The 26,646-nt window shown below is 42.1% G+C and overlaps 1 protein-coding gene across 2 annotated transcripts; it reads left to right on the top strand.

Moving 5' to 3' along the window:
• The first annotated feature begins 49 nt into the window (after positions 1–49).
• rps6kc1 (ribosomal protein S6 kinase B1) lies at positions 50–23,105 on the top strand. 2 transcript variants are annotated; one of them, XM_086189790.1, is made up of 16 exons: positions 50–242; positions 2,187–2,222; positions 3,024–3,144; positions 3,930–4,045; positions 4,124–4,217; positions 4,303–4,356; positions 4,443–4,868; positions 5,124–5,248; positions 5,874–5,972; positions 8,447–8,494; positions 9,152–9,284; positions 10,352–11,992; positions 13,448–13,537; positions 18,013–18,095; positions 20,200–20,295; positions 21,014–23,105. In XM_086189790.1, the coding sequence occupies exons 1-16, from the start codon at positions 141–143 to the stop codon at positions 21,113–21,115; spliced, it is 3,366 nt and encodes a 1,121-aa protein (XP_086045916.1). In that variant the 5' UTR covers positions 50–140; the 3' UTR covers positions 21,116–23,105. The 2 variants fall into 2 exon arrangements, with proteins under 2 accessions (XP_086045916.1, XP_086045917.1); XM_086189791.1 differs by lacking the exon at positions 8,447–8,494.
• The last annotated feature ends 3,541 nt before the right edge of the window (positions 23,106–26,646 follow it).

Genomic DNA, 26,646 nt, shown 5'->3' with positions numbered 1-26,646 from the left:
TTTTTACGACATGGCCGGAGCAGTGCCATTGGTATTCCTCAGAGTGGCGCTCTCACCCATTTCACTAGGTTTCATTTTCCTCCTAAGGAATGAATGTGTACAGCTAGCCGGCTGGTAGCTTTGGCAATGTTGTTATCAGAATGATATCACAGCGGGACAGAGGAGAATTCGCTCGTTTTTATACTGTCACGGACCCTAAGAAGCACCAGAAAGGCTATACTGTATACAAAGTCACCGCAAGGGTAAGTGGAGGGAAGATGGGCAACATGACAGCAAGCTAGGCTAATGCTAGATGTCGTTAGCTAGCTAGCTAGCTAGCTAGCTCTCTAGCTGGAGCTGTGCTAGGCAAGCTAACATGATGCAAACATGAAATAACGTCAATTTAATTCTCTTGCTGATTAACTGACTATGACTAAAGCCTTTTTGAACACTGCGGACATATCTAACAGGTGTGTTTTACCCTATCACGTTAAATACTGAGCTTTTTCTCCCAGGAGGTTATAAATGTCAGTTCTTGAAGTACATTAGGAATTTGAAGCAGAATAATCCCGACACAAATTCAAAATGATCCCGTTTGTCTCCCTCAGGAGATATTTCTACGACATTACAGTTCTGACATTTTGAAATGGTGCTACGAAGGAAAAGCCACGACAGAATTCACATGCAGTTTGTAAACACTGGCACACTCATGGGCACAGAACATCACAAATGAGGTTCTTCCAAAAGCTGTTTCCTGATGATGGAGACCTTTAATTTAACCATTCCTGCACTACCTGATGTGACTTTCACCTCCAGATGGCTGGGGAAAAAATGAATAAACTAATAGAGTAAGGGGGGGGGGGGGGCTGTACTGGGTAGAGGAGGTCTATCAGGAGGGTGAAGATGGTAATGTCATCTATATTGTTGAGCCTGGGATTTTGAGTTTTATGCATACATTTTACTGATATTCTGTAGCTTTCATAGCAGAGTTAGACTTGGTGCTCCGGTGTTTAATCTTAAAGAGCTCAGAATGCTGAAGAAGTAGGGAATCAGGTGGAAACTGCTTGCACTCCATCAAGATGAAATGAATATATGCCTGGGGGTTATTACAACCAGGATAAGTAAGAAAGCTCAGAAACTGAATGAATGGATATGTTATGCTTTTCTGTGGCCCTTCTCTCTTCCACTTCCATATCGCATGACAAACGCCCAAACATAGGTCTAAAAAAAGCAGTAGTGAAAGCACATTCATTGAGGCCTGTTAGAGGCAAATCTGCCCTGAAATTTAGTGGGTTGTCGGCCCGTGTTTTATGTTTTCATGACATTTCATGATAATCAGTAGTCTTTGTGAAATCAGTGAAAAAAGTAATATCAGGGATGTCTCTGTATGATCTCAGGGCCCATCAAGACATTTTTAACTTACTGGAATCGGTTGATTTTATCTCAGTGTCACATAGAGTGACAAAAATTAAATTCAATCAATGGGCAGCAACTATTTTGATTATCAATTAAGTAAATGCTGTAGTCTTTTTTTTTAAGCAAAAATGTCAAACAATTCCTGGTTCCAGATTTAAATATAAGAACATCATTAAGTATATTATTCCATGTGATAGCAGACAGGAATGTTACAGCAGGAGATAGAATGTGTGGGTGGATGTCTAAAAGATGTGGGATGGTATCCTTATTCTGACATAGTCGTGTGTGTAAGCCATTGATCATGGGCATCATCTATCAGCCTGACTGTTCTTCAAACAGAACAGTTCCTGATTATTTAATTTACAAATGCAACAATATAAGTGTGTTTAACTTGATACATTTTTGGACTCAGTAGCAGTGACATGAGTTACTGCAAATTACTTAAAAAGACATTTAAAAATCCAGTTATGTATGGGTAGGGTTCACCAAGTGGTACAAAGACGGGGTCTTAATTTGCTACCAAGACATTGTAGTATAATTTTCCTTAAAAGTGTCACCTGTCTGTATGTGCGCTGTTAAGATTTCTCTGCCTGCCTTCAAGCCTGTTTATATGTTGGTGATGTCTCCTTCTTCCACTCCAGACTGGTCATTAGTTTTATAGAGCTCTCATTGTCACACAGCTCAGAGCCGAGTCCTTGCTCACCCTTTTTTTTTTTCCTGACACAAGAATGCCTTGCTAGTAGAACTTGAGTATGTAGCGTTCTGAGCTCTTTCATTCCTCTTCCACACAGATCATCTCGAGAAAGAACCCAGAGGATGTCCAAGAGGTAAGACACAGCAGTTCCATATGTTGACTTTCGGGCATATGGTGTATGTGAGCATTTAGATTAATATTCTTGATATGTGAACTTAAAATGTGCTGCTAATAAAATGTGCACTAGAATGAAATAAGTTCTTGTGTGAAGCAGGTTGTTGCCTTCACACATCGATTCAGGAATAGAAAAAAATCAATTCATTATCCTTTCAAAAACAGGAATTATACTTTGTTTTTTAAGGATAACTTTCACCTTTGGAAATGTTTTGTTCCCCTAATGACTACGTGTGTTTCAGAGTAAATATACATATTTTAAAATATTTGATATTTTATCATTTCTATAAAGATCTATGTGTCCGAAATCGAGTGATTACAAAAAAAAAAACATACATGCGTCCTTACATTTGAACCCAATAAGGAATGCTGCCTGGAACCAGTGCTAATGCAACAAGCATGATGTCAATTATCGCATGCGTGTCTGACAGAGACGGACAAACATATCTCCACTGTTGAACGGAGCTCCTGTTTGGGAGTTAGTCCAGTTTTTAGCACAGCAGATCTGGATTTCAACTGTAGACCAGAAAATTTTGCTTCACCCCACTTCTTTAAGACCTATTTGACCCAGGTTTGTGATGGAATTTGATTTATTTTCTTAGTTTAACTGAGCAAGATATATTATTCTTAGTTTTAATGTTGCATTGGAGCATAGCTAGCATTTGATTCATTGTAGTGCTGTGTTTAGTGGTTTAAGTTCATTTTTAAAGAGGTTTTCAGTTGTGTTCATTGGTTTTCCATCAACTCCATTTTTCTGAAGATAACAGTTTGGAAACGATACAGTGACTTCCGGAAACTTCACCAGAACCTCTGGCAGCTGCACAAGAATGTATGTAGCCAGTCGGAACTGTTTCCTCCCTTTGCCAAGGCCAAAGTCTTTGGTAAGCAACTTTATTTGATCAAGTCATATGTTTTAGTACACTGTCATTAACAATAACAAGTAGAGCCTAATTCGCTTATGAATATGATGACCCTCTGTAAAGCAGCCATTCTATAACTGTTTGACGTAGGATCTGCCCAAAAATAGGTGCGACTCACGACCCTCAGTACTCCTCGGAGGTGATTGAAGGGCACAAACACAAAAACGGCACCAAATTTTACGAGTTTTGAAGTTCTTAAGATAGTTTTATAGTTGTTACTGTTCTATTTTTACCTTTACAAATAAATAAGACCAACCATCCATCCACACACACCCACACCCACACACACACACACACACACACACACACACACATACACACACATCATATCCGTGTCCCAGAACACCTGCTCTAAAACAAGGAAAGAGAAACTGTAGTAATGACAGAGTTTAATGTTTTTTATGAACCTGTGGGCCAATTTTGCCTATTTCCCCACTGGAGGATGAATAAAGGTTTATCTCATCTTATCTTATTGAAGAACTGATGACTCTGCCCCCTTGAGGCAGCTTAGTGTTATGACTCAGTCACCACACCACAATAATGACCTCTGCCAAGTAGGTGATGCGTTGATGTTGTTTATTTGACACTTCTAGAATTGGGCCAAAGGACAACCTTTGAATTTATGGGTTCGATATTTTGAACATAGTGAAACCGTTTGTTTTTTTTTTTTACATCCCTGTTGGAGGTCCAGCTGCTGTTTTAGCTTCATAGTTGTTCTTCTGTGTTGTCTTTGTATTCATATGTAGGCCGTTTTGATGACTCAGTGATTGAGGAAAGGAGACAGTGCTCTGAGGATCTGCTCCAGTTCTCTGCTAACATCCCTGCTCTCTACAGTAGTCAACACATTCAGGATTTCTTCAAGGTAGCCAAACACACACAGATACACACAAACACTAACTGTTAGTAGAATATCACTGAAAAGTTTGGGTGTGTTCTCCAGGGAGGCGAGGTTCACGACGGCTCAGAACTCATTGGACCTGCTGAGCCCTTCTCTGACTTTCTGGCTGATAGTTTATCAGATTGCAGCTCTGATGGTTGGATTTTATAATATATAATCAATATTGCTCATAATTGACTGTGGCTTTTCTTTCAAACTGGATCTGTGGACATGTTTTTCAGTTCAAAGAGACATAAGCGGTGCAGAAGATTTGACCATCACATCGGAGTATGGAGGTATTGGAGTTTGAATGTTTTAGTTCAGATGTCGAGCTACTAAGAATATCGGTCTGTTCCAAGTTTAATGTCCTCTTCTTTTCCAGGCCCGTCCAGTGACAGTGACCTGACCTCTTTGGCAGTGGACACAGACTCTTTGGCGGAGTTAGATGATGGCATGGCCTCGGGCCGCACCTCCCCAAACCAGCCACAAGGGGGAGCCACCAACATTAGCAGTAGCTGCAGTCCTCGCTTGCCCTCCCTGCATGAACGCCGCACTCCATCTCCTGCCCTAGCTCCATCCTCCTCAGCCCCTAACCCAGAGGTCAGCTGGCCAGGTCGGACGCCACTGTTCTCTGGAGGTCTGAAGAAAGTCGGCGGTGGTAGTAGCCTTAAGGAAGTGAAGTCAGATTACCTAGACGAAGCCAGCGAGCTGATTTGTTTGGCTGTACAGAAGGAGAAAGAGCAGGACTACCAGGCAGCTTTTTCTTTCTACCGCAGTGGAGTGGACCTGCTGCTTCAAGGCGTGCAAGGTCAGTTGAATAAAAACTTCACTATTGTCCACTTGAGACCAAGAATTGAAATATATTCCAAGAGGAGTCTTCTCAGTTTTCATTATTTGTGAAGGTTTTTCACAAGTCACCCAAAATTTAGGGAGAAGAGGCATTTCATTTTCTGATGGGTTTTTGGTTTGGTACAAAAACACATTGCTGTTTTGTCAGTGAGTATAATTACAATATTGAAACTTTCTGCCCTGAACTCTCTTTAAATTCCTGACCTTTGCTCAGGTGAACCCAGTCCTACACGGCGAGAAGCAGTGAAGAAGAAGACCGCGGAGTATCTGATGCGTGCAGAACAGATATCCAGTCAGCATCTGAGAAGCAACATGGGTCAAGGGTCAACGCAAACAGTGGTGAGTAGGAGGGAGCAAAATAATACCAGGAATCTGTTTTAGAAAATACCAATATTCTTATACTCATTCATCCACTGGTGCTGGAAAATGTTTGATGCAGTTTGTAAAGAAGTACGTTCAGCTACACTTGTAAACTTCACACACTTAATCTCAAATGGAGACTTAAAAAAAATTTTTATTTCGGTGGCATGGTGGTGCAGTGGTTTGCATTGTCACCTCACAGCAAGAGGGTTCCAGGCTCAACCACAGGATCTTTCTGTGTGGAGTCTCCATGTTCTCCCTGTTCCTACGAGGGTTCTCTCTGGTACTCCAGCTTCCTCCCACAGTCCAAAGACATCAAGAGAGGACGAGGCTGATTGATACTCTAAATTGACTGTAGGTGTGACTGTGAGTGTGAATGGTTGTTTTAATCAATGAATTAATCATGGATGATTGAATTACCCAGAAAAAGGGGAATAATGAACACATTACTGAAGCAGGTGATGAAAAAGAGAGACTTATAAATCAAGCGGGATTTCAATGTTTCGTTTAGTTTTTTTGAGGAGGAGGACAGATTTTTTTTTTGTGTTACAGGATTTGACATGCTTACACACCGTAACTGAACTATTTTCTGTGTTCGGTCCAGGTGATGGGGGCACAGTGCTGCCCTCCTGCCAGCAGTGGAGGCCAGCAGAGTTGGTCTGATGATCTGAGAGCGTACCGAGTGTTGGGTGTCATTGATAAGGTCAGTTAACACAGTTAATACAGTCTTTCAACTTTACAGGCCAATTTCTGAGATTGAATGTGGAAGTCACAATTAGCAGTGAGTGAGAGATATGAAAAAAAGATGAATACATTATTGCACATCTGAAAGAAAATTACAACAAAGGTGAAAACAATAAATGTGGCACCCACAAAGTGATTACACTTGGGGTCCTGTAATTGCAAACATTCATTCATTTATTCATTGCTCCTCTCCAAATGTATGTGAGCGGTCCTGCTCTTCAGATTTCTTCTCCTTGTGTCCTTCTTTGACCATCTCTTTTATCTGAAGCAATAAAGCAGAATAGATTTACTAGATCATATAGAAAGGGCTGAGTGTGTGTATGTTTAGTGCCAGTTATGACTACCACAAGGTCAGTTTAGGTTGCTGGTCCTCTAAACCAGCTGCCGGTGAAGCAACTTCACCACTCAGCCATGAAATGACTTGGCAAGCGGCTTAGAGAGCAGCGCACAACATTGAATCAATGATGCTCATCCTACACGCGCGCACACACACACACACACACACACACACACCTATACACACTCCTATACACACTCAAAACCCTAAGGAAAATGTTGACACAATATCAACATGTGTTACTCTACCGAGAAGCGCCCTAAGTTCCACAATATGTCAGAAAAAAAGCAGCAGAAAAAAGAGGAAACTGAGCAATCCAGAAATGGTCCGTCTTTCCTCTTCTCTCTCTCCTCCTCCTCCTTCCTCCTTTCACTTTTAATGGGGACAGAGGAGACAGATGGAGAGAGCTTCTCACCCTGCTGCCCCCTGCCACTCCTCTCTACCCCCCTCCCCACCCCCCTTTCCCTGATGTTTGTGTCTTAATTATATTAGTGCCCTGGCTAGGACCGCCACTCTGTTTACTCACAGCTCCATTCATATCCATTTAGCCTGCACCTGTTTGGTCCCAGCCAGGGTCACATGGAGAGAACGCACTCACTAAACATACTCACTTATGCGTCTCTCTCACACACACACACACACACACACACACACTGCACGTCACACACATATGCTAAAGCTCTCCCCTCTTGACAGTTAGGGAGCACAAGAGCAATGGAGATGTCAGAAAGTAGAGAAGGGCTGGAGGAGGGAGGAGATAAAGATACTGGGGAGAAAGAAAGATGGAGAGAAAATGAGATGTGGAAAGATGGTAGAGATTTAGAAATGCTATGGCATATTTTTCCTCACGAACATCTGCTCCCAAATTTTGCAGCACAGGAAATAAATGTGTGCTTCTGAAATATGAACATAAATGGGAATGTACAACCTTTTGTCTCACAGATGGCTCATATGTTAATGTATGACAAAAAAAGAGCTGTTACTGTATTATTTCTTTTTATGATTTTTTTTCATTGATATTTGATTAGCTGTCAGAAAATGGTTGTAAATATTGCAGCTGTCAGTTAAAAAAAAAAATCCAATTAATAACATGTTTTGTAATTAATCTAAATTACTTGCACGTAACAATTTTGGCCGTAACCAACATTGAGAATATTTTAATTCACACAGATTTTAGATGAATAGATCCACATTAGTGGTCAAAATTGGACTTTCCATCATTGTGTTACAAAACCACAAAGAATCGCTTGTTTTGTCTGACCACCACTCCCGAACACACGCAACTCACAAAAATGTGATCATGATTTACTTTTCCATATTAATTGATATTTATCAGCTTGAAGAAAGCAGAGGGTTCATGATAAATTAAAATATAAGAAGATTTTTGTGTAAATATTTTGACATTGATATTGTGACTGTATTGTAGCCTAAATATAACAATTGATGCTCTCACAAACTATTGAAACAATGAGATATTTGATGATCATCCCTAATGTGGTCATGTGGGGAAAGACAAATGTTGAATGGCTAGAAAAGTCTGGAAGGTTGAGAAAATGAGATCACTTTTACTGAAATGCAATCCTTAAAACCCAGAAAGGACAACACTTGTGTCATATCGCAGGAGGACAATATAGACGACTTTGTGTTCATCAATTTACTTTAAAAAGAAGTGCCTTTGACTCTGGGTTTTTCCGTACTACCGAACTGGCCCCATCGAGATGAGACTTGGCTTACTGATACAGAACCAAACAACGGCGGTGTAATGTCACCCAGCTGGTGAATTTAAACAGCATTTGTGTTGTGTAACAGAAGCATGATTTGTAAACACACCAGAGTGGGCCTTTGGAGTAAGCTGTTGTAAACGCGACTTGTGTGTTGTGGCCAGGACTTTGCTTTGGTTAACACAGCGGGGTCTGATGGGTTAATGCCAGTGTTTCCAGTATAATTTAGGGACCTACATTTATCTTGCGGTGACCCTTGTGTGGGTCCTGACCGTGTCATTGAAAAACACTGCTCTGGAGGACATAACCACTATATCATCTTGGACTGTGTATGTCTACTCATACCTGGCAATTGATGGCACTCTTCCATCTCAGGTTCTTTTGGTCATGGACAAGAGAACACAAGAGACGTTCATCCTGAAAGTAAGTGTGTGTGTGTGTGTGTGTGTGTGTGTGTGTGTGTGTGTGTGTGTGTGTGTGTGTGTGTGTGTGTGTGTGTGAGTGTGTGCGCGTGCGTGCATCATCACCGTCCTGATTGTGTTAGTGTGAAGTGTGCCAGAAGCCCCTGTGTGTGTGACCGGTGTAATTGATTCTAATGGGCCTGTCCCTGTCAGCTCTTCTGCTCTCAGGTGTGAGACGTGTGCCAGATGCCAACGCACAGCGCAGCCACACATGACTACACGCACGTACGCACACATACAAGCGTATCTACAGACACTTGCTGCCAATGTGAACTTTACATGTGCTGATAGATTTGTGTGGCTCTTTAAAAAGTCACGCGCTGTATGGGGCTTGATGAATCCAGTGACTTTGGGTTGCCACGGGGCAAAGCTGGCAACTTGTTAATTGGAGATTTCTCCTTTACCACACTCCCTTCCTCATTTTTTATACCTTTATACTTCGAACAACCTAAGTGAGCACCCTCCTCTTCCTCCTCCCATGCATGACCTCTTTTATTTGGGTTAATTTAGCTTTTCTCCTCTTGTGTCCTTAAAGGCACATCGTTTTTTTCAGTGCTTACTTTGATTTCAATCACTCACCTTGTCTCTTCTTCCCCCTGCCCTTGTTTATTCCCTGCAGGGTCTGAGGAAAAGCAGTGACTGTGGGAGGGTTAAACGGACCATCATGCCTCATTCTGTGCCCCACATGGTGCAGCTGAAGAAGTTCATTGTCTCTGAAGACACGGTTTTTCTTTTACTGCAGTACGCTGAGGGTAAGGCAGACGTCTCCCTCCACCTGATCCGTCTTTTCTTTCTCTTCTCCACCACTTTCGCTGCCCTTGTTCCAGACAGATGTTTGATAGAGATGGGTGTGTGTCACAGGTCATTATTCGGAATACCAGGTGGCACCATGCTTCATTAGCTATGCCAACACCTGGGCCTCCTTACATCCTGCTCCCTGTAGGTGTGTGTGTAGCTTGTGTGTAAGTGAGCGAGTGAGTGCATACGTTCAAATTAAACCACATTTCGTCTAACCTATGGCGTTCTCCATAACCACCGTGTGCTAAAATCACCGGGCATTATCTAATAAAGCTAATTAATACCAGAAAATGCAGTTAAATCACAGCCGAGCCGTTCAAGAAACCTCTCATTGAGTCTTACTCTTTAACATGGTAAGCTGACAGGTTGAACGAGGATAGAGAGACAGACAGACAGAGGCAGTGACCTGAGTGACATTGGACGAAACAACATGTGGATGGTTTTACTTTCTAAACCATCGAGCTGCCCCGCTATCATTATCATCACTGTGAACTCTATCTATTCTCATCACACACAACAGATGCTGTCTTCCAATTGCTCACAATACAGCGCCATGTGTGCATGTGTTTTGAATGTGTGTATGTATGTGTAAGGGGTTACAAATTTAACATTATACTAAAACGCACTTCCACCCATGAGGCCAAGATGTCATGCTAAAACAATTATCAATGCATCCTTTTTTCTTTTCTTTTTTTTACATGCATGATTTTGTCCAGTTGCTCATTTAATAGAATCTTTGTAACATGTAACAGTTAGAGCATAATGATAATGACTCTGGGCCACAGTGTTAATAAAGCCTCTTCATTATTTGCTGTAATCTGAGGACTCTTGAGCTGATGTGGTTTCTTTGACTCTAAATTCTTAAATTTGTAACCACATCAGTTGAACAAAGTGTATAATAGAATGGTGTGGGGATGAAGTATTTTTCACACCAACCTGGAATTTAGCATCACCACTCTTGTTTTTTCTCTAACCTACAAAAAATGTGTTTATTTTTTTATCTCTATTCCTCCATCTATAGGTGGAAAGCTGTGGTCTCACATTGGAAAATACCTGCGTAACTCCAGCCCCGAGGAGAGCTTCGACATTCCTTTTATCCAGAAGAGCCACACAGCAGCTGTACACTCTCCACAATATGCTGCACCACACCTGGGTGAAGATTCAGCCAGTTCAGACTCAGCACCAGTTGCTGGTTCTGATGCGGCCACAGGGCTAAAGAAGGAAGGGAAGGAAGTCAGCGCTTCCCCTCATAAAAGTAGTCTCCTCTCCAGGCTTGTCAAACATATCGGGGCCCAGTTCGACTCTAGTGCCACCTCAGAGGAAGAGTGCACCACCAGTTATTTAACACTTTGCAATGAGTACGAACAAGAGAAGGTCGAATCAGATGCGCTTGAGGAGGAGGAAGAGAAAAGTGAACAGGAAATGTTGTCACTGGAAGTGCCCATTGGGACGACAACCACTTCTTCACGTAGCCGCTCGCTGCTTAGTAACGACAGCCTCTCTTCACCTATCAGCTCTCAGGAACTTGGCTTTTTCTCTGAATTGTCAGATAAAAGTGTACAAAACAATGACAGTGAGCAATATCGTGGAGAAGGGCAGGACCAGAGCGATGTCTTCAGTGCACTACCCTCCCCTTCTGTGCCTCTTGATCAGTCCAAGCACACACCAATGGAGTTTTTTCGTATTGACAGCAAGGATAGCGCAAGTGAGGTGACTTGCCTGGACTGGGGAGAGCAGCAGCCTCTGTCTCTTAGACAGACCTCCCTTTTTTCTACGTCTGACCTTGGCTCAGATGTCACAGAGGAACTTCCAGAGCTGGCTCAGGAGGTCAAGAGCCACAGCTCAGCGCTTTGGCATTTAGACTGTAGCGATAAAGGTTCCAATGAGTCCGTTCCAGTCATCTCATTTAAAGAGGCAGTAGTGGAGGATGAGGGTCATCCACCAGACCTTCTGGTCAATTTGCCTGTTATGAGCGGGACTGCAGATTCTTTACAGGAGGAATTAGACACATCTGTGTTGCGTCTGGGCCTGGAGGCCACAGCATCTCCGCAGAAGTTCACCCAGCCTGATGTTTTACAGCTACACAGCCAGCAGGAGGCAGAAGTTGAGCAGGAGCTCTCTTCTTTATGCATAGCTTCTGCCACTGGTGACACTAGCGTTGATACTTCCCCCTTGACCTCTCTGTGGGACAACTACAGCGCCACTTGTGGACAAAAAGCCTCTGAAAAAGAGGTGGTTGAGCCTTCGTGCCAAAATAAGAACCTGTTGCTTGATGCAGGCGTTCCAGTCGCTGACTCCTTCAATGAAGAACAAGAGCCAAGCACAAGAATAATCACAGATGTGATTCCAGCTCCCAGTGGGAACAGTGAACAATGTGTCATTGGCACAAATGGGACTCAGGCTAGTGCAGAGAGTTTATCAGGTCTTGATGGTGAATCATCAAAAATGACTAGTAATGGAGGTGGTGGTGAATTTGATAAAGAAGTATCGCGGCTGTTTGCAGAGCTGGACGAGCTTTCATTGGCTGCATCCCAAGCTCATATCCCTGAGGCGTTTGTGCGGTGCTGGGCCGTAGAGATGGTGACGGCGCTGGATTGTCTGCATCAAGAGGGCATCGTCTGTCGAGACCTGAACCCCAACAACATCCTGCTAGACCACCAAGGTTAGACCTTCACTATTAGCAGGGCCTTGTTTAGCATGGCACAATGTTTTCAACAAGACTCCACAGTCAAAGCTCCCTCTGAACTACAATGCACGACTGCTTAGCAGAGGTGACTATACATATCTGCCATTGTAGCTTGGTAAGACACATTGTAATAACATTTCTGATGGTCTAAAAATTATTAGTATAAGCTGGAATATTGTTCAAACAATACCAAAACTACTCACAAACCTTAATGTAAGACTGTCCAATCAACAAATGTAGACATGGACAGAAGACATCAAGACAATGAAACATGGAGGTAAGACGTTAAGATTATAAGGCAAAGATAATAATACTCAGCTGTATCAATAATACTTTTAAATAAAATGTTGACAACATGTACACTATTACTGACTAGAGGTACGAAAGGGCTTGGTAAAGAAAAAGATCCGTCTCTATACATTAAAACATACTTTTTTTCAGTTCCTATATTTCAAATTTAAGTTTTGCTATCAGTAATGGACGTTATATTTTATCACACAGATCAAAAAGTTTTCTCTTAAATCCTCTGGATATTTCAGCCCACTACCTCCTAAATGTTAGCATCTTTGAAAGGATCAAATGGATAATGAATTTTCAAGTAAGAAACATGAACTAAAGTATCAAAATTAAATCAAATTTTGAGGCCCTTGCACACTTTCAGCCTCAGGTATGAATGTGAAACAGTTACACAAATAATGAAGTGATAATATTTCAATGGCTGAAAAATGATAGCCACAGCAATACTGCCAGTTTAGGTCAGGAAAAAGGCTTTTCAGTTTGTTGGGTAGCCTGGTCAGATTTTGAACGAATGTATTTAAGATGTTAATTTGACTGGGTTAGCGTATGACTAACAGCTAGCGTGAGGTCATATCACTCAGGATGCCTGTTTGCTCCAACGAAAGCAATTAACAGTCATAGACATGAGGCCAGTGTTTCTGCTCATATTTCTTCGACCAGATTTCTTTCTTAAAGCAGGACCTCTCCTGTCACACTAAAAACAAAGCTCCAGAAGAGAAAGTGTGTGCAGGTCACAGTTTCCTCCCAACTTCTTCTTTTGTCGTCCTACAATCATCTCTCTCCACCTTGTTATCAACAAGCGTCTAATTAGCTGAGTGGCTGTTTTAGTCTCCCTGGTGGTAATTATTGTTCTAAAGGGCCCATCAACAGAGTAGTGTGGTGCATCAGTCTGGCTAGCCCGAGCTAATGGCCACGTCTACCTAATGACACCATTAGTTCTAATGATAGTGTTAACGGGTAGTCGCTAAACAGAAGTAATCGCTGAGGCTGTGTGCTTGAAAAGCTCATGGAGGGCTGTAGAAAGGTTGAAAGGAACAGGAGGAAGGAAGTGTTCGAAAGGTGAGCGAGCAAGTTAGAAAAGTAAAAAAGTCAGATGGACACCGAGATAAATATTTGATATTTCTGTCTCCTCAGGTCATGTTCAGCTGACTTACTTTTGCAGCTGGAGCGACGTGGAAGAGTCCTGTGACAAAGAGGCTAATGCCAACATGTATTGTGCACCAGGTGAGATGCCTTTTCTACGCATTAGAAGCCTTAGTTTGGGTGTGTTTCAGAGGGGTTCATTTTATGCAGGCTAGCTGGGTTCTAAGTTTGTCATGGTCTCAAACAGAGATTTGTGCAAATACATGCAGGCTTGATCACTACTGTCCTCACTTGTCTCCCAAGTTTTGATCTCCTGGAAGTGCTTGTAGTTGTCCTGTTGTCCTGTAGAGTGTGCCACTGCGCAGCTTTGAGCCAGCAGTGTAGCAACCCTGTGTGTCGCCCGCAACAGGCTTGTGGCAGCTCTGGCATGTTGTTTAAAAGCTGCCTAAAACAAACTGCCGCTAGACTCTGCCACCATGTCCATACTTAACACCTGTGTGTGTGTGACTTGCGTTATGTATATTGACATCCATGGCTAGATGTGTCCGATGCCTCCGCTTTAAGCGCATTGGATCGACATTCTGGATAGATTATGTGTGATCTTTCTTAACTGCAAAGCATAAAAATGTTAGTTAGACTCTTAGACATGCACAGTGACCTTTACTCCCTTCCCACACACTTCTATTAAGCTCTTCTCTCATATTCATCCTCTCCATCAAGCGAGGTGCTTCACTTCAGATTTAAAATTCTTCTTGTGTATAGAGTTGTGCCACTTTGTCAAACAGAATGCAAAAAGGCTTCAGCTAATATCCAAAGCGAATGGAATGGAATGGAAATATGTTTCAGTGGTCAGCGATAGATGACCTAATGACACGGGAGTAACAATGAGCACAAGGTGCTGTTAGCATCATGCAGCTGGAAATCAAAGTGCTAATGTAAGACATATATTAGTTAATATCAGCCATGAGTGGTTTCACACAAGCTTAAATGTTCAAATGGTGTATTTGACGAATACCTTAGAAAATGCACACCGTTGCTGTTTGGTCCAAGAAATAAATATTTGAAAAATAGCATTTTAGTTGGTCATCTGGTATGTCAGGTCACCAAATGTCAATTTAAACATTGGAAATTTTTACATTTATTTATAAAAACTTTTAAGAGGGGAAAAAATATATGATATATAATATGAAATATAAAGACCTAAATTTGATCCTCTTCAAACCAAAAAAAGTCAATTTAAAAATATGTGGCCCCAAAAAATTAGGCAAATTTGTCGTTAATACTCCTGGTGCCAGACTTATCACATTGGATTTTAAATGATCTGTAGTAATTAATTGTACTTTTGGATTATTTGCTCTTATTACTGATTTAAGTGCAGCTCAGTTTGATGACAGAAACAGAAAAATTGGGCATGCTTTTTTGGGATGGGATGACTAATTGTAAAAAGAAAAATAAAGCTCGCAAGCAAATTTATCCTTCTCTTAAATCACATTTGGGTTTTTAGTCACATCCAGCACACTTACACCTTAATATAACCTTGATTTGAGAACATTTGTAGGCCCAAATATGCCCCGAAAAATTGTGTTGAATATTTGGAGATAAGTCGGCTAATCACTGAGCTGACGTGGAATCAAACTGACCTCCACCCAGGTGTGAAAGGTCTTGTCAGTTAAGCGACTGTTGATCTCATGTGTATCAATGAATGGAGTACATCTTAACAGCCAGCAGGGGGTGTGTTAAGCTGCTGCTGAGCGAGAAGCGCTGTCCAGCTCAAAACAACTTTCTCTCTTTCATCAATCGCTCACTGTTCACCTTTTTCTTATTAATGTTAAACTCAGGTTTAAATATCTCAGTAAGCCTCTTTGTTTAGTAGATTCATATATCTTGTTTATGTTGAACACGTGCACGCACACACACACACACATACACGTGCGCGCGCACACACACACACACACACACACACACACACACACACACACACACCAGTGCAGAGGTGAGTATGTGTCTCTGCTGCCCTTGTTATGTATTGCTGTTTATCCAGACAGGGTCAGCTCTAGCAATGGCTTCATTCCTGATGACAGATTTATGAGTGTTTGCCAGAAAGCTAGCAGGGGGTCTGCTGTGACTGGTGTGTGTGTGTGTGTGTGTGTGTGTGTGTGTGTGTGTGTGTGTGTGTGTGTGTCAGAAGGAGGGAGAAACATGTTTTTTTAACGCACACATTCACACCCAAAAAAAAAAAAAAAATCCAGGGAGTGGACTCAGAAAATACACTGCCAGAGTATTAATCTGTTTATTCTACACTTCTGCTTTATTTACTTTGTCGCCATTTCATCATTACTGATAAACATCAGATGGCACATGTTTTTTTTTCTTTTCTAATAAGAAGAAACAAGCTGTTAGCACAACCTAATACGAGCTGAAAACAGATTTGTTGTTCTTCTGTGATAGAAGAAGTGAGAAACGGCTACTTGTGAGCTATGATGTCATGACAAGATTTTTGCTCTTTACCTGCCAGTCAGCGACATGTCCCCGTCTCGCAAAATTCTACCCTGAAACTACACCTGCTTCTGTATTTAAATATTGTTTTACAGTTCCCTCATAGTGAAGATGAGTCTTGGATCATGGTTGCATAGCGACTCCTCCTTACTTCCTACCTGTGTAAACCTAACTTCCTCTTTCAGTCGTGTCTGACGGTTAAGTTTTTAGGGAAGTCGGCACCAGAGGAGAACAGAGAAAGTTCCTTATGGCCCTCAGGAGTGAGGAGATGCTTTGTGATTAAGATACACCTCACTAGAGAAATGCATTGTTTAGAGGAAAGGGAAGAAGAAGAAGCTGTAAAGTCTATAGACTGTATTGTTTAACCACCATCAGTGTTTCTTTCAAGAGCCAACATGTCAGCAAAGGTACATAATTGCAATCGGTTCTTCTGAAACATGCAGCGCAAAAGTTGGGTTTGAATGACCCGTGGCCCGTGGATGTAGTAAATTCCCCTTCCCATCCTCTTTCTCTTCATCTCCCATTCTCCTTGCCTCGCTCTGACAGAGCGGTAAGTGTAGCCAGCTCCACTGTACTCTCCCTGCAGCTCCTTAGACATTAATCCATTGTGATGACATCGACCTTGCTCTGAGACTTGTGCTTGTGTGTGTGCGTGTACTTGTGTGTGTATGTGTGTGCGTGTCCAGTATTTCCCCTCCAGTGCGTAACTACGCAGGTATCACTAGTCCGTTCAATGACGATCTTCTCTCCTTGGCTGTCAAAACACTAGTCCTGGGGAGCCCTGAAGACTGGTTGCTCAGTTCGCTGTGTGTGTGAGTGTGTTTGTGTGTATACTTAGCGTGCACGTAGTATCATAGCCCTCTCTAACCTTGGCTGCAAGAGAGCCACACAAGCCCCCAGAGTTCCCGCCAGCCACCAGGAGATGAGGGGTCTTTGTCTCTCATGTTCCCTCAGCTGAGGAGCTTGGTCTCTGGGCACACACAGCCATGACCCTGGGTCCTGGCCCTCTAGGTGAACAACCCCTCCTCTGTCCCTCCCGCAGAGGAAAGTTGAGCGGCACAAGAGGCCATCTGGTACCCAGTGGAGCTAGCACGCACCCACACACTTTTGACTTCAGCTCACGAGTGTCACTCTTGTTTTTGTGTCTTGATTTAGCACACAAACTGTGGGTTCGGCTACCCCTGAATCAGGGTAGTGGTCAGAGTGGTAAGAGTTTGAGAAATTTTACTGGTGCAAGAAGGTACTTGAGGCGAAAGACTACTCTGTCGAGAAAAGAGGATTCAATTTCCAGGCCAGTGAAGATTTTAGGAGACTAAATAAAGTCAATTTGGAATAGTCATGGATATTTGCTTCATAAATACCTGCATATTAGAATATATGTGGTTCATCTCTTTGGGTTTATTTTGATGTACTTTGATTAATGCTCATGTCATCTCCAACTACGCCGCTTACTTCAGTTAAATATAACGTGCTACATTTTGACATTAGTTTTTGATTTTTTTTTTTAATGCGTGAATGAGTGGTCATGGAAAATTCATGGAATTACACTGGAAAAGAATGTGTGTGAACTCCTCTGAAGGAGAGACAGTGATATGGATTATTCAAGACGGTCTAAAATACGTGCAGGGTTAAAGAAAATGGGACAAAAATGTTACTCTATTCGTTCCCTTGGTGTCCCTGCTTTACATTTCTTGGTGTGTGTGTGTGTCTGTCTGTGTGTGTCTGTGTATTGTCAGAGTGTGTGTTTGTGTTGGAGGTCAGGTCATGCAGATGGTGTGAAGTTGCAGCACAGACGGTTTCCTCAATTTAACTGCTTTTTTATTATGCAAATAGGCCTTTTATGAGACACACTTGTGCGTGTGTGTGTGTGGGTGTGTGGGTGTGTGTGTGTGTGAGACTGTTTTTTTGTGCCCGTTTCGAATTGTTGGATGAAATATTAAGTGATCTGAGATGTCATTCTGAAACAACATTGAGGATGTAAGTAAAAATGTCCTTGTTGGAGGTTTTGAGGCATCTATCTGTTAAGTTTTCTTACTTCTCTTCTCCCCCGAACACATGATTTACTTCTCAGCAGCTTAACATATCGATTATTACTGTGTCTCACTCTCATTTTCTTTCAGAGGTGGGAGGCATCAGTGAAGAGACGGCTGCATGTGATTGGTGGAGTTTGGGCGCCATACTGTTTGAGCTTCTGACCGGCATGGTGAGTCAAAAAGTACAACAAAAAAAAAGAGCTTGTGTTTGTTGCTAAGGTGTTGTGGGATGTCTGTAGGTGTCTTGGCTTTCAACTCTCTCACACTCTTTATGGTCTTGCCAGGTTGATTCAGCGCACATGTCTGTATGTGTGTGTTTTTTTGTGTGAGTAGTTTGTTGTTTTGGTGTGAGTGTGTGTGTGTGTGTGTGTGTGTGTGTGTGTGTGTGTGTGTGTGTGTGAGGCCGCGTCTTGGCTGCCGTCTCTTACTCTGGTTCTCGGGGAGTGCCAGGGGTGTCAGTGTGACTTTCTCCCCCAGCCCGAGCTCCATCTGCTGGGCCAGGGGGTCAGCTCTCTGCAGGCCTCTTTTCTGGCTCCTGGAGCAGCGCTGGGCTCAGTGCACACTAACCTCAGGTCGGCGTTGAAGGTGAAGACCGGGGCAGCTCTCGTGGTGCTGCGACACGACTGGTCCAGGTTATGTGAGGGACCATCTTTCAAGACAGGCTCACGAGGAGTCAATAATAGAGCTGCCTTTCGTGCATACTAACTTTCTGTTGTCTTTAAGAACAAATACACAAACTCAACAGTATGCACAAACCATGTTTCCATCAGTTTTGACAAGTACTGAATTAGAAAATGAGAATGGAAATGGCTGAATTCAAAAATAAGGTGGAAACCTCCAAGTTGAATGAGCTCTGACGTAGTGAATCTCAAACATTACCTTGGACAGCAGCAACACGTCCAATACTTGCTACTACCAGTTCAACCGAAGGTAATCAAACGAGAGCTTGAGATAGCCACAACAATGACCTGTTGTGTTTTTCTACGCCTCCTGTTATAGCCATGCATGATGTCACCTCTACCGCCATCTTCTGACTGAAATGTGCACAACATAGCCTTGCTCACTGACTTCAAACCACTTGGCAGCTTTATTTCTTTCCTCTTTTTTTCCAACGCCATTTCTAAAAGTCCCTTGACATTAAAAATGGAAACACAACTACTGCCAGGGTGCAGGTGCAGAACGGCCCTTCAATTCTTCATTGTCTATTACATTTGAATAAATCCTAACTGATTGCTAGTGGGCGTATTCTCATATCAGCGCTGCCCATCAATGTCTCAAACATGAGCCGCTGGTTGTTAGGGTTGGTTGGTTATTATGTCGAACAATACACACCCACTTACCTGGGAAAAACAACAACTCAGTCACACAGATGTCTCCTTTGATGATTATGTCTGTGTATGGTCCTGGCAAGGAAACACACACACAGGCACACATAGTGTCTCTTGATCCTTGCAGGATAAGATCTCGCCTGGAGCAGTCTTGACTGCAGCTAGGAAGCCAGCCAGAACTCCTGCAGCACGTATCAGGAGAGAGGCGGGGAGGGGGGCAACCGATCTAACTGATGGAAAAAACACACCAGGTCCCCTAACACATACACACAGTTACTAACACACACACACACACACACACACACACACACACTAGCAAATCAGTGTAGATTTATGGAAAGATGTGCCTTAGCAACGTACAGTGATTATAGTCATTACTGTTAATTATTTGAACAATAAGCTTATGTTTTGCATTTAGACACGCACTTACAGGTCCTGTTAATAACTTGTAAGATTTTTTTTTTTTAGTCAACAAATTCCTCGCAATTTACTGAAGTACCACATTTATCTGGTCGTTTCTTTTTTCTTTTTTTTTTAAACCATAAAATGATGTGGGTTTTTTTTTTGTTTCACGATGCTCAACTGAACTGTTGACCCTTCCAGTAAACTTGCTATGAGGAATACACTAACAAAAAACAATATGTTTTTCCATGTTGTTCATTCTGTCACACACACACATACACACACACACACACACACACAGCAGTTTCAAGAAAAAGCAACACTGGTGAAATCCCGTCTTTTGTTATAGTTGCTGTGATCAGTGTTGTTTCAGGTGCCCGGGCCTCTCGGCTCTCCTCCTATTTGTCTCGTCCCCGTGTTCTCACGTTGACCTGGGCTCTGCGGGTGTCAGTATATATCTGTCCCTTCAGCTCGAACCATTCAGGTTCTCTGTGTTTGGATTGATAGTTATCTCTTCTTTCCACCACTTCTTCCCTCTCCGCAGTCTCTGCTCCAGTGCCATCCAGCAGGAATCAGTCGCCACACAGCTCTCAACATCCCCGAGTGTGTTTCGGAGGAGGCCAGATCACTGCTGGAGCAGGTGATGACTCGATACTGATAGTCACTAACAAACCCCACTGAAAGTGGATGCTCGTATTTTGTTTTTTTTTTGGTTTGTTGTTTTTTTTGTGGCTATAAGCCTTCATCAGTTTTATGTAGATTCCTAGAATGTCATCAATATATGATTTCTGAGTGTTTCCAAATGTTTTGCAAATACATTTTTAATGTAAATATGTTCATTTTGGCTCATAAAAAGGGAAATACATAAATGTGTTTTTACACAGATAATATCAACGTATCGTATCACACATCCGCACCATGGATCTTTTATCTGCAGCACTGAATCGATTTATCTGTAGTACATCATTTTACCAATCGAGGCGGCCTGAAATTGATGCAGCTGTAGCGTTACACTAAATGTGGCCCTTATCCGTGATCATTACACACCTCTTAGGCTATAAGCGATAAAAATATATATTAGATTTCACTAAGCTGGTCATCTTTAGGTGTGTTTTAATGTGGTTTGCTGGGACTTAATTAGGTTTAATGCGGCATAAATCCGCCATTAATCTTCATGTGCTTGTGCTGTGATGGACCTATAGATAGTCCTAACTGCATCATGGAGACCACGTGATGTTGGGATTACTTGCTGGATGCTGCATCTTTTTGTGTAGAAAAGTTTGGTGCTCTTCCGTTAATAACGTGTGGATTTTTATTTGTAATTACATTTTTTTTCCTTTTCTTTAAATGTCGTGCAGTTGCTCCAGTACAACCCAATGGAGAGACTGGGAGCAGGAGTGGCCGGCGTGGACGAAATCAAATCCCATCCGTTCTTTGCCAGAGTGGAATGGCCCAAGTAGATGCCGTAAAAACCAGAGCTGCAAACTGTCAACTTGTGGTGAACAGAACACACTCACAGAAAGAGGACAACTACCTGCTCAGATCCACCATGAGATCTTTCTTAAACTGACTTTGCCAAACATCAGTATTACCGTGTAAACTTCCCCCTTTTCTGGATTTCACAGAGGATTTATTGTCTCAATTTGCGGTGCAGGGAACACTTCTTACGTGTGGTGCAATAATTTATATATTAAAAGCTTGTGCTGACTGATGATCCACTACAACATTATTGCTTTTAAACTCCTCATTGAAAAGCTACATGCCAAATTGACATCACTCAGCCTGAGGGGTGACATTTTTGTTCCCTTGCTTTTTTTTTTTTCTTTCACTTTTAATAGCCATATTAATTCAGTCACTTTTTTTTCTTTTCTTTTTTTCCTTAAAGCGATACTTCACAGCTAATGGCTAACAACGGTTACAGCAACAAAACAATGCTAAAACTACCCAGAAACGCTCAAATCCAAGTGTTTGTGGAGCAAGAAGATTGGATTGTACCGGATCGTGAGGCTGGAGAGTTTTCAAAGTGACATTTTTGGGTAGTTTTGCCGCTGTCAGTCTGCATTAGCGTCTAGCCAAACATACACGGCTAGCTCTCTCTGCATTCTAGCGTGGAAAAAACAGGAGTTGTGAGCTTGAAACACCTATTTGTGAGTACTTGAAAGATAAAATATCCTTTTTTGGGGTGGAGTATAGCTTTAACACCATTACTTAATACACTCATTGCAAACTAAAACACTATCATTCCACGCAGGTTTGGCTGACCACTCTGCCAACGTTGCCCACTGAGATTAACAAGCGAGACCGATGACGCGCCCCTTTGTACTACCAGTAACCGTTAGAGTGACAGAGGTGAACTATGCAAGGTGAACGAACAACACAAATCTAGTTAGGCTTCAGATGTTAACTGTTTAGTTCTATTAAGATTATGGCTGGGATTTGGGCCAGTTTACCCTTCAGCATAAGCATTCTCTCTATGACTTAAGAGGCTCACAACTTTTTTTGAAACCTGCCCCTTTTTTGGGATTTTTTAAAATATAAATATCAGAGTAAACTGCACTGAAAACTACATATTGTGCATGTAAGAACATGATCGATGTAATATATTTAAAGCAGAGACATGATAATGAACGTCTTAGTGTTGTAATTACCCCTTTAAAGGCTGTGTGGAAGTTACACCCGAGTGAAAGTCTTCATTATGGACAACTTGTCAATCAAATCCTTCATAGTTGATTGTGTATGTTTTTATATTTGAGCTTCTCATCTGCTAACTTGCACATTTTGTAAGGCCTTCATTGAATTCTGTACTAAACATTTCTATGACTACACTGCAGGCCATTCATCAACTCTTGTATTATCAAAGGAATCAGTAACGTACTGCTCGGGTGCTCATAATAAGCATTGACCGAAAGGTAATAAGGCTTCTTGTGAAATTCTAAATATGCATTATTAAAATATGAATGTCTGAATTCTTTTATCAAGATGATGACACATTATTATGCACTCAGTAGCAGTAAGCTTTTTCCAGCTGCTGTAGCTAAAGCAAGAACGATGCCTTATTAAGGTTAATCAAGTCAGAATCATGCCTTTTTAACATTTATAATTCCTTTATTAAGCTTATAGAGGTCTAATTACCTCTTAATTGATGCTATATTACAAGCACCTTCATATAAAATGTTACAAATGGCTCCTGATACGGCCCTCTGAACAATGCAGATAATTAGTGCACTTTGATGCAGCACTCTTGTACTCCACTGTGGTATGATACACTTTCACCTACAAATACCGTAAATTACAAGGTTCATATCCACCTATTAACGATTTTTTTTTTGTCAGACATGAATACGTAAAGGCCAGTTTTTTTTCTTGGTTTCTCCTCACGTCACTCATGTCTGTGCTGTGTATCTATACCGGTCTGTCAATGCAGTCTTGAAAACAATAAAACACACCTGAATGAGGAAATGCAGTCGAATCGCCTGTGTTTATAAGTGGGGGGCGGAGCAGGGTGATGGAAACATTAACGGTGCATCCCAACCCTTTGGTGAGATATTTTAAATCAGCCCATGGAAAAAAAATCTGTATATACCTCCATCTTATTTAGAATCTGATTGCAGATGGTACACAAGCAGTTCGCCACACTAATGGTGTACTTGAATGTCATTAGCGGCACCCAGACTTCGTAGTCCAAGGCTGAAGCCAGAGGGCGTAGCCTACCTGTTACCTAGCAATTTGACAGCTTGGGACACTGAGCACTTCCTGTCGAGGCAGCCCATTCAGGTCAGTTAACCTCGCTGAAATAAAACACATTCGTTGCCTCAAAGGCAGAATGAAAACATTTAAAACTGCTTGTGTACTGTTAGGTGTCAAATACTTGTACAAACTGCTGAAATTACGATTAACAATATATTTTATATCAAAGACAAATGCACTAAGTTGTCTTTATATTGTAGCTTTAAAAACAACCTACTTTTATGTAGTCTATTTAGAGAAAACTTTAATTGACTGATCTTGCCATCATTTAATGCATTTATATTGAAAGACGATCATGCTGGTCCTGTGGAATGTTTGCTGCAACAGCTCAGTCGTTCGTTTCAAGACTCCCAAAATATAACGTCACATTCTAGAAGACGTTCTGCTTCAGATAGAAGTTTCAGTGACAACTAGAGGGGCCGTTTCAACTGTAGGCCTCTCCAAATTCCAAGCGTTGGCTCTTACCTTAAAGGGATAGTTCACCCATCCATCCATCCATCTATCCATCCATCCATCCATCCATCCATCCTCCCTTTACTCCACTCACAGTCACACCTTCAGTCAATTTAGAGTATCAATCAGCCTCGTCCCCTCTTGATGTCTTTGGACTGTGGGAGGAAGCTGGAGTACCAGGAGAGAACCCACATAGGAACAGGGAGAACATGGAGACTCCTCACAGAAAGACCCCGTACTCAAGCCAGGGCTCAAAACCGGAACCTTCTTGCGGTGGGGCGACAGTGCTGACCACTGCACCACCGTGCTGTGGATAGTTCACCCAAACTTGAAAATTCAGCCATTATCTACCCATCCTCACCTGGATGAAAATTTTTTAATCCACAAAACACTGCTGGAGTTTCACAGGAAAAGACATCCTGTGGCACGACGGTGAGTAGACGGTGACTGTGTTGTCTTTTTTTTGGGTGAACTTTCCCTTTGACAACATTGACAGTTCTTTAGTGAATCACAGGTTTTCCCCTCATGTTTCCCCCTCCCAACTGCATGCTTCTCTTGAGGGTGTGGCTTCAGTCAGACACCTGGCAGTGCCACACACCTGCAAATCAGTCTTCTGTGCCTCAGCACAAGCACCCTGGCGTCACTCCAGTTGTCTTTTTCGCCAGATTATCCACTCTGCTAAGCGGTAGCTATTATCTGCTGCGCTAAAACAGTTTTATCGCTTGTTTAATCCCATGTTTTCTTTGTGACACTAACCAGTTTTTTCCCTTTGTCAGATCCCACCGTGTCAGCTCATCGCACCTGATCCCCACCTGCAAACTGACTTCAATCAGGGGATTTTCTGCTTGCCCTCTGTGCTGTTTCAGAGCTCCAAGTCCTCTAGCCAGCCACTCTATCCACTGCTAGTATCCAGCCCTGCTATAAAACCACTTGAACATCCATCCTGCCTTCATGTCTGCTTTTGGGTCCCAAAAATCATTAAAGCTATAACACAACCCATTCCAAACAGGCACAGACTTCTGACATTAATCAGTTTCAATGGGCGCCGCAATAGTGACATAGAATCAAAGTTAGAGATTAAAGTCGGAAACCCAAGATCAAAGAGAGAGCAAAGTCAGAGACGAGTCAAAGAGTTCTGGTGATGTCTCACAACCCTGTGCTCCTCGATGGACGCTGCACTGGTTCATTGAAACATAGCAACAATTCTGTGTTTAAAATATTACAATGCCACCGACAGGGGTTTAAACTGTCGTGTAAATAATTGTGTTCTTCATGGTAGCTTTCCTCACAGACCTAAAGGGGGGTTGTCAGACTTTTTCACTCCACAAATAAAAACCTAGCCACAGAGCTCCATTTGTGTATAAAACCCACAACAAAATACAAATTTAGATGTTTATGTTGATGTGTTGGTTTGTGCTAGGGACCCCCACAAGGACCCCCTGAGGTTCGCGCACTCCACTTTGAGAGCAAACGTGATTTAGATCTCAGATTTTGTTGTCAAGTAAATGTGATGTAATAACAGAACAAAACTGAGTGTCGAACTATTTGAGTGAAACAGAAAAATTCATCACTTTTCCAAGTCTCCAGTCACCGTAGCCTGACTGATGTGATGTAGGGTCTGTATCTATTTCCATTCAGTACAAAAATGATCTGGTTCTGTGTCTGTTTCCAGATGATAAACCGGAAGTAGGCGTGGTCTTGGCAGGAAGTGTGTGTGCGCTTGCTGTTTTTAGTTACCTCCACCTCCCTATAGTGGCACATGGAACAATCAGAAACAATCTCTCCCTCTTTCTCTTGATTTCCTCAGTTTAACTAGCAATCTGAATAATCATAAAAACAGCATTTACGAATAAAAAAGTTTTTACTTCTCTTTGGAAAGGAAAATGAGTCATTGTGTTAATATTTTTGGCAATTATATTTCTACTTCTCTTTCAAAAACAATTGTTGCCTATTTGGTCCATACAACAACAACAAAAAAAACACAAGTTTGAAGCTCTGTTTGCTAGATGCTGTTATTCCAGCGCATCATTCATTCATTCATCAACGACCGGATGACAGTTGAAATTTCACTGGCCGACCAACATGGCAGTCATTTTAACCACCAGCACTATGCTCCATCTGTAACTGCGGGAATGGGAGAAGGTACTCAACTTAGATGCAGTACTCGACTCGTATTATTGGCTCCTTGACGTGATAGGGAAGCTCTGATTGGGTGAATGAGATGTCAATTGAAAGGTCAGAGTTCGGTGGCCATCTTGGAACCATCTCATCACTTGTTTTAACAGCTCAGGTGAATCATCCAGTGAAATGGCAATGGAAACTGATCACAGCTGAGCGAATACGAATGATTCTAAAAGCCTTTTTGGACATTTCTGTACATGCGAACGTGTTCTGGACTAAATCTTTGACTGCATATGAAGAGCATTACAAAAGGGAGTTCTGATGACATGGCTCAACTCTTCGGCCTCCAGGGTGAGTGGTGCAATTAGCATGATGGATTGTTTGCCGGTTCACTTCTAAATATGTTTCTGAAAGCAGCCATCGTGGTTGAATCTTCAAGTTGTTTACATAGATTTGTTCACATGAACCGTAGCTTTCAAATAGTGTGGCAGCAGCCACTTCTACTTAGCTTCAAGCTAACGGCGACGTTAGCCACCAACTTGCACCATGTCAAACAACACAATTCCTTGTGCGCTGAATTCATACTTCCATCTCAAAAATCTCTGTTCAATATCTGCAGTTTGTGTCAAGATTTAAGGGTGAATGACACAAAGTTGAGGATCTTTTGCAA

The sequence above is a fragment of the Aulostomus chinensis genome, chromosome 20 (genome assembly GCF_037954235.1).
Source record: "Aulostomus chinensis isolate RoL2024-O1b breed Wild chromosome 20, RoL_Achi_v1.0, whole genome shotgun sequence".
Classification (NCBI taxonomy): Eukaryota; Metazoa; Chordata; class Actinopteri; order Syngnathiformes; family Aulostomidae; genus Aulostomus; species Aulostomus chinensis.
The sequence above is the reverse complement of the archived record's forward strand: the minus strand, read 5'-3'. Positions and strand labels throughout refer to the sequence as shown.

Coding starts and splice junctions, on each gene's coding strand:
- rps6kc1 (XM_086189790.1), top strand. CDS start 141: ATGATATCACAGCGGGACAGAGGAGAATTCGCTCGTTTTTATACTGTC. Junction 2,223..3,023: donor ACCCAGAGGATGTCCAAGAG/GTAAGACACAGC, acceptor ATTTTTCTGAAG/ATAACAGTTTGGAAACGATA. Junction 9,285..10,351: donor TTTACTGCAGTACGCTGAGG/GTAAGGCAGACG, acceptor CTCCATCTATAG/GTGGAAAGCTGTGGTCTCAC.